General features: G+C 46.9%; 1 protein-coding gene across 1 annotated transcript; it reads left to right on the forward strand.

The window, feature by feature from the left end:
- Positions 1-5,807: 5,807 nt before the first annotated feature.
- On the forward strand, positions 5,808-6,530 carry PtA15_10A330 (uncharacterized protein; the record flags this gene model as incomplete). Its single annotated transcript, XM_053160495.1, has 2 exons — positions 5,808-6,050; positions 6,300-6,530. The coding sequence occupies 2 exons, from the start codon at positions 5,808-5,810 to the stop codon at positions 6,528-6,530; spliced, it is 474 nt and encodes a 157-aa protein (XP_053024463.1).
- Between the last annotated feature and the right edge of the window lie 2,050 nt (positions 6,531-8,580).

The raw sequence follows: 8,580 nt of genomic DNA on the forward strand, positions 1-8,580 counted from the left end.
CCTCATGCAGTTTTAACCCTAATTACAACTTGGCCCCGTTTGGCCGCGCGATTTAATGTGATAAATTGGGCAATTTATAACGGGGGGGCGCCCGGGGTATCACACCTGTTTATTTGGTGTTTGGGGCTGCCAATGATATCGTAAAAGGCATTACCCCACATCACCGGAAAAATATCACCCCCGCCATTTTGGAAATAGAGGTCAGGACCTCTATTTCCGGGTGATATATCGGTGACTACATATGTACTCACCCCCCAGTCATCAAGCTGCACCTCTCGATGACCAATCATCTGGTCATCGAGAAGGACACAACCCCTTGATGACTGGTCAACCAATCATCAAAGAGGACACAACCTCTGGATGACCGGTTGGACCGGCCATCCAGACACAACCTCTGGATGACCGTTCTGAACGGCCATCCAGAGGACTTCACCTCTTGATGACCGGTTCAACCGGTCATCGAAGAGGACACATGCTCTCGATGACCAGTTCAACCGGCCATCAAAGAGGACACATCCTCTCGAGGACTGGTTCAACCGGTCATCGAAGAGGACACACCCTCTTGATGACCGGCCAACCGGTCATTGAAGAGGACAGACCCTCTTGATGATCGGTCAACCGGTCATCGAAGAGGACATAACCTCGGGAGTCTGGATGACCGGTCATCAAGAGGTTGTGTCCTCTTTGATGGCCAGTCAACCGCTTCACCTCTCCATGACCAGTCAACAGGTCATCAAGAGGTTGTGTCCTCATGACCAGTTGACCGGTCATCAAGAGGAGTTCAGCTCTCGATGAACGGTCAACCGGTCATCAGGAGCTGAAGCCCTCTGGACGACCGGTTCAACCGACAATCAGGAGCTGAACTCCTCTAGATGACCGGTTCGACCGGCCATCCAGAGGAGTTCAGCTCTTGATGACCGGGTGATCGGACATCGAGAGGTGGGCTCCTCTCCATGACCGGATGATGGAGAGGAGTTCAGCTCTCTCGATGTCCGGTTGACCGGTCATTGAGAGGAGTTCAGCTCTCTCGATGTCCGGTTGACCGGTCATTGAGAGGAGTTCAGCTCTCTCGATGTCCGGTTGACCGGTCATTGAGAGGAGTTCAGCTCTCTCGATGTCCGGTTGACCGGTCATCGAGGGGAGTTCATCTCTCGATGTCCGATCAACCGGACATCGAGAGAGGTGAACGTTCTTGATGGACCAAGAGACGTTCCTGATGGACCGTTCATCAAAGAGGAGTTTAGCTCTTGATGACCGATCAACCGGTCATCAAGAGCTGAATTCCTGTGGATGGCCGGTCAGAGCTGAACGCTCTTGATGGACCATTCATCAAAGAGGACTTGACCTCTAGATGACCAATCAACCAGTCATTGAGAGGTGAACTCCTCTGGATGGCCGGCCGAACCGTTCATCCAGAGGTTAGGTCCTCTTCGATGACCGGTTGACCGGTCATTGAGAGGTGAAGTCCTTTTCGATGACCAGATGACCGGTCATCGAGAGGGTGTTACTCCTGCGGATAACCAGTTGAACAGGTCATCGAGATGTGTACTAGGTGTGTGTACATGTATGATACTGTCTGCTCTCCAAACAGCCTGTTATAAATGGAATCGAACATTATTCTGGAGCGGATGCGCCGAACAGCCATGTTATAAATCTAATCATTTCTTGATTGGCTTTATTACAGTTGGATTGCACATTGGGTGGTATGTATATTATGATGCAATTTATCATATCACACTGGGCGTCCAAACGGGGCCTTACCACTTTTAAATAAATCTACTCCTTCAAAGGGTTCTTGAGTTGTGGTGCGCATGCACAGCAGTGATGTGTCAGTGCTATCAGGCACTCCAACCACTTGTACATATGTAATTACATAATAAAACTTTTAATATTTTTAAAGTCAGGATCCCTCATGCAGCAGGAGGATCCACAGACTTCAGACAACCAGAAACATCACTAGAGACACCCCAGTGTAAAACCCCTGCACTGCGGGTTTCACAAACCATACACAGACCAGACGCAACAGCCCGTTATCTGCTGTCTCCCTCCTCATGTCCTAGCTCAGCAGAGACCTCTGACTTACCACTCTCTCCGCTGAGCTAGGTAAGCTTTGTTTCCTGTTTTGTCATCTCTGTTCTCTTTCCTCTCAGAATTGTAAATAGAGCAGAGACCCCCACTGCCAGCATATTTTGCTAGGATGAAGTCATCCCAGTTTAACTTGGATGCACTCAACCAATCTTAGATGGGTTGATCTCAACCAATGAAATATAAAAGCAAGGGGGGTCCCTTGGATTTGTATTTCATCAGTTGAGATCAACCAAATTTAAATTGGTTGAGTGCATCCCAGTTTAACTGGGATAACCTCAGCCCAGCCAATTATGCTGGTAGTGCCCCAACTGACCACCCTCTCCCCTGAGCTAGATGAAATAAAGACCCCTATGTCGGCATCAGAAACCCTTGAGACCACTGTTTCCCTGAGTGCCAGAGCCTAGCAAGTGAAGAGATCCCATCTCTTACACCCAGGATCACCTTACAGAGGCCACCTCACTCCCAGTATCACCACAGGATATTGACAGTGAGTACCCTCTTTCACTGAACTTGTTTATCTGAGAGTGAACTCTGTTGCTCTTGAATTATCTCTCCTTGTTTCTTGCCTCTTTTCAACCCCTCAATGATTATCAGGTTATCTATTGTCAAACCTAGACATAGTCTAAAACCCAGAGCAGAATAGTCACACTATCTCTGATCTCCACCACTTTTTCCTTGGTGTAAGTGGAGGCTGTTGCACTCTTTTGGCCTTGTATGTGTTAGAATATTTGTCTCTCTGTTTGCTCACATTCCCCCAACGGTGTATGCGCTGCGCTGCGTTTAGCGCAGCAAAGCGGGTAGCGCAGCGATTTTTTGGGTCGCTGCGCTACGCGCTACGCGCAGCGGGCAGATCTCTGCGCTACGCGCTTTTTGATTTTTCCAGAAAAAAAAATCAAAAAATAGCGCGCTAAAGAAGCGAACACGTAGCGGTCAGCGCCGCTTTTCTCTATGCCATGTGGGAACCAAAAAAAAAATGAAAAAGGTTTTAAACCACATAAAAACATGTTTAGAACATAAAACTGTTCTGCTATCCGCTAATTTAGCGGGTAGCGTAGCGAATTTTCGCTTTCGCTGCGCTTTCGCTAATGGCCCTGGGAGGTAGCGGACAATCGCTGCGCGTAGCGAGTAGCGCAGCGGTGTTCTCGCTGCGCTATCGCTTTTTGGTCTGGTCACGTAGCGGTCAACCGCTGCGCTACGCTGAAAGGCCGCTTTTTTTAGCGTAGCACAGCGGATACACCGTTGATTTCCCTACCATCCCCAGTCCCCAGTAAAGTATCCAGTGCCCAGTGCCCAGTCCCCATTGAATTATCCTGTCTCCTGTCTCCAGTAGTATCCAGTCCCCAGTAAATTACTCAGTACCCAGTAAAGTATTCTTTCCCAGTCCCCAGTAAATTTCCCTGTTCCCTGTCCCCTGTCTCCTGTCAATTTCACATGTTTGGTTGTGTTTTGTATGTTACATGATTTTATCTTGTGCAGGGGGCTCTCTAGTTGTGTGTTACGTGTCCGATCCTCAGATGAGTAATAAGATCATCGAGTCAGAGCCCAACAACGAAAGACCCACTTTTGCCCAACCTGAGTCAAGCTCCTCTTTCAAAAACCCTCACTACTCGCCTCCCACCTTCTCAGTCAACAAGCCTAATCTTGACAGTATGTACAGCTGGCATCCAACCTTTCCAGGTTGAGAATAGAAAAGATCATAAATCAAAGACTTAAAGTCTTGGCCTGATCATTATCTCTTTCTATTCTTCTGTTTTTTATTTCTTTATCCCAAGAAATTCAAACAGATCCCATCATTTTCCTTGCGTCCTGTTGTCACTTTAGAGACACATGCTCAAAAGGAAGGAAGGAGGATCAGGGGGAGGCTTTGACCCCCAAATAAAGGCAGATTCTATTTAGGTGCAGAGTACATGGAAGGTTATGCAAGGTGCCTTGGTTAGATAGCATCACATGTAGAGGTGGCCCCTACAAAACCGTTGCGGGTGCCTGCTATCTGCTGGCAGGTAACCGCCAGTGTGTGCGTGTTTGGGTGCGGATGTTAGGTTTCTGGGAGAATTTGAGCGCATACCTGGGTATTCTTAGTGTGTAACTGCTCTTTTTTGGCCATGTGGCGGCTGCCACAACAATTGGAAGGAATAAGAAGGGATTCCTTCCGGTGAAAGAGGTTCTGTAGGTTTTGTAATGTCTTTGACTGGAAGGATTCTTTCCAGTCAAATAGGTAATTACAGAACCTCTTTGACCAGAAGGAATCCCTTCCGGCCAAAGAGGTTACAAAACCTCTTTGGATGGAATGGTATCCTTCTGGTCAATCTTGAGGGGCAGGTACCCGGGCGGGTACTGCAGGTCAATTTGACACATGTGTCAGAATCGATCACCACAAAGGTATCAGGTCCAAACTCAGTATTGATTGCTACTCACCTGACAAAAAAAATGTGTTGCTGTTGAGCTCTAGCACACACAGTATTGCATCCAAACTAAGTGAGGGGAGAAGGGAACCAGTACCAGTGTGTAGAGTAGACTTAAGTAAAATGGGGGCTGTGCCTCAGTAATGCATGTAGGCGCAAGATTTTGTACATGCGTATTAGCGCAGTATAAACTATGATTGATTAAGTTCACCCTGTTGGCTACCCCGTATTCCAACATGGTGCAACCCCATGAGTTTGCCACCATTTTTTTTGGTGGCTCTAACTGTTGAATTACATGCGCCAAATCAACACAACTTATCATTATGCATACATTACAGCAATTCTTTCCATTCTCACTCACATCATGAATATACCAAAGCTTGACCTAACCTAATCAAAATTCCACTGGCAAAAAAGCCAATCCATCCTTCCCCAAGTGTACTGGTCTTTTCCTCCCGCGTTTACATTATCTTATTCATGAGGAAGAGAAGTAATTAGCAAAAATCCATCCAAGTTTATTAAATCCACACAAACGTGGAAACCTAGATCTAAGTTTTGGTGTATTTCTAATTAAAAAAATAACACAAAAGAAGAGCACACAATTCATAAAATTCACCCAGCCATTGAAAATATCCCCAAAGACCCAAAGGCCCTATGGATGACCCTCCAGCTGTGCCAAAGCAACAAGTAAAAAAGGGCCAGTGGTGAAAAACTCTGTGAAAGAGCTGACAAGGAGGGGCCTAATCAAGCAACTAGGGGGCGGACAAAACCAGAACCCCTGGGGGTACAAAACTTCACAATCCCACTCCATTTAAATACCCCACCACCCACCACATATCTACAAATCCCACTTGATGTTGAAATCACTGCCACTGTTGCCTGGCCAAATTTTGCTCCCGCCCCGTTGCTGGTTTCATTTTTTCTTGCGAGTTTCAAATATTGTTTGCCTACTCCCTGGCCCCTGTTCGCCTTCGCCGCGCCAAGTGTCTGCAACTGGTGCATCATCCTAGCCACCCACTAAAGGAACCTCAGAATGTGGTTCGAGACAAGAGTGGATGATTTTCATGTATATAGACATAACTAGGTTTATATACATGAAAAGATGTGAGAAAGGGGTCTAGATGAGACCCTCCACGCGTAACCCCAACTGGGTTACAACACCCACCACCTCATTGCTCGGCCATCCCGCACTGACCCCTGCTGTACATACATCTTTTTATTTGGAATGGTTCAGCCTTGAGATTCAACTCTGCTCAACACACAAATCTCAGTCTGTTGCTATGTGAAACTTCACAGACCTTCTACCAGCTTCCTGAAATGTTTCAGGACAAGGCGCACAGGGTCCACCACGAATCCAAATGTTTCAGGACGAGGCGCACAAGGTCCACCACGAATCCAGGGGAGGCTTGTCCAGCACCCACCCGCGCAACAACCTCGACCATCCCTCCAGCATCTCCTGTCCCTGAACTCAACCTCAGCTTGTTAGTGGCGGTGCCGCTTGTTAATGGTGGAACTCGTGGTGAATACAACATCAATATTGCCCGCTTGTATTACTGCTTGGTCAGCCACTTCACCATCTTTTTCTTTCCCTATTCCTCTCAGTTGGCTTGCTTGATCTTTTTATGTTTATTTTTCAGAGCTCTTCCCCACACTATTATAGATTGACTTTGTTTTTTTTTCTGGTACATACGCGGCGGGCACGATTTTTGAACTTGTATTGGGTTGGCAAGCTGTCTTGGCCAGAAACAGGTCACCCTGACTCGCCTTCATTGACGCGCACTTTCGACGTGCACTACCTCTTTTTTTCAGAAAGCTCAAGAATACAACAAGGATCAAGAATACGAAAAGATGGTAGACGAAATGGTCAAACAGACAACTCAAAGATTAGCAAAATGTCAGGTTTCGGGCTCGGGCCCCCTTGACCCGCCAACAAGCGTGTCAACAGGTTCGTCGCCTTGTATCACTGGGCTGATCAGCAAGGCAACAACTCCCGCAACCATGCTCAGCAATCAGCCTCAAGGCACGCCTCCCCGTAAGTGAAAACCCTTTAAATCATCACGCTGAAGCCAAACCAGCCGAAAAGAACTAATCAGTCCCTTGACATACCGTCTGATCTAGACGACGACAACATGGACCAACCGGGCGCGCCCACCGCCTCGTAAGAAACCAACCGGACCCTGTGTTTCAACCAGCCCAGCCACACTCGGTACGTGTCATGCAGAGAGTCTCACCTGCGCAACGCAAGAGCATAAAAAGCTGACCTATATTCCCTCTCTATGTTGCTCTTCAGCTGACTCCCACTATCCGCTCACCCTCGACCACACACTTCCCTTATCCACTTACCATCAGACCGTTCTCACAAGACAAAAACCTCCTTGCCTTATTGTTTTCTTTTTTCATTTTTGATTCATCAATTGTTTTCGACGACCTTGTTCTAAACTCAGTCATTCTCAGACTTTTTCTTCTTTCCTCTCAGACCACATCCTCATTATCTTTGTTCTCATACGCTCTACCACTGCCCTTAAGGTACATAGGCTTCCTCACATGTTTTCCTCTCTCACTTCTTTCTCATGATGATCACCATGAGCTGACTAAGATGCAATTGAACCTTAAGTCCTCCAATTCTCACACAAAACATACGCCAGTGACGGAAGGGACGGACCTAACCGCAAGTAAAAACATTGCAGAAACCAGCGAGATGATTTCCGGTTAGTTTTTTCGACTACTGGAGCAGCCTAAGTTGTTGGCTAGCTGATTTATAATTGATAAATCATGGTACTAATAGACATGCAAGTCGGTAACGTTAATACGGGATCGAAAGAACATGACATAGGAGCGGTTCTAGATGCAAGTGAGAGCAATGATAGTGAAACTTTTAAAGGTTAGCTCTCTAAGTTGTTGAGATGCCCTTATTTTTCATTTGAATTCCTCAAAGTTGTTGAGATGAAGTGAGAGGTATTGATAATATACAACTCATTTGCAATCATCACAGAAATACCAGACCCGGCTGGCGCGGTGACGGTTGATAAACCTACCAATAGACCAGCCGAATCAATTGCTAGGCCAGAGTCAACGACTGCCAGGTAAAAATCCCTGCTAGGCAACATCCCGCAGATTGAGAGAACCGGAGATGATGTCGTAGTGACAAAGGGCATGGCTCAGGTTGCAGTCACGAAACCCATGGCTCCTGCGACGGAATCTGAGTCAATTAATCTGGCGATTACCTTGAATAAAGCAAGTGCCTTGCATTAGACAGACAAGGAACAAATGTGGCAGTTGATCACGGAAGCAATAACCAGAACCGCCAAGGTCAATTGGTTGGCGGGAGGTCAGCTAAACACAGCTTGGTCAGCTTTAAAGCCAGCCCAGAGTCAAAATCTGATATCAGCGACCGACATGGTCATTAAACGGTGAGCTTGGTCGATATGTCTTGGGTCACCTTGAATCAGCAAGACCAACATAACTGATTGAAATCAGTCAACATTGCAGACCTATTCAGCCCAATGACTCTGGCAGACCAATGGCAGACAGACTTTTTTAACCCCATGATTCCATCAAGTAAGCTGTCAGGGCAGTCAGTCTCACCTAGAGAAAATCAATCAAAAATTCATGGAAGAAACCCCCATGAATGAAGAGCAAGCATCCATTCCCCATGAGGTTGGGGGTGATGTCACCTGGTTCAGGCGTCTCTGCATATAAATCACTTCCCCTCCTCCCCCCTTGACCCTTCAGCGTTGTTTATCTCGCTCTCATCCCCTCGCCTCCACCCAGCCCCATCCCCTTGCCTCTATCATGTCCTCCTCTCTTACCTCGCCTGGTTTGCCATCCCATCTTGCTCTCATCTTTTTCTCTATCTTTCTCTCATCTTCTTCTCTCCAGCCTGCCTGGCTCTGATCTACTCCCCCCCATGCATTCTTCATCACCCCTTCCTAATTGTTCTTGCTCCCACATCCTCCCTTTTTAGTTCCTCCCAACCTCAACTGTTGAATTGAGATAACTAGGATTTTATTTCTCTTATTAGTAATTGTGTTTGGTTATTTAAAATGAGTATGTGGAACTAAAAATAGAGACTGTTTTGTACCTAGCAGCG

Source organism: Puccinia triticina, chromosome 10A (assembly GCF_026914185.1).
Source record: "Puccinia triticina chromosome 10A, complete sequence".
NCBI classification, from domain to species: Eukaryota; Fungi; Basidiomycota; class Pucciniomycetes; order Pucciniales; family Pucciniaceae; genus Puccinia; species Puccinia triticina.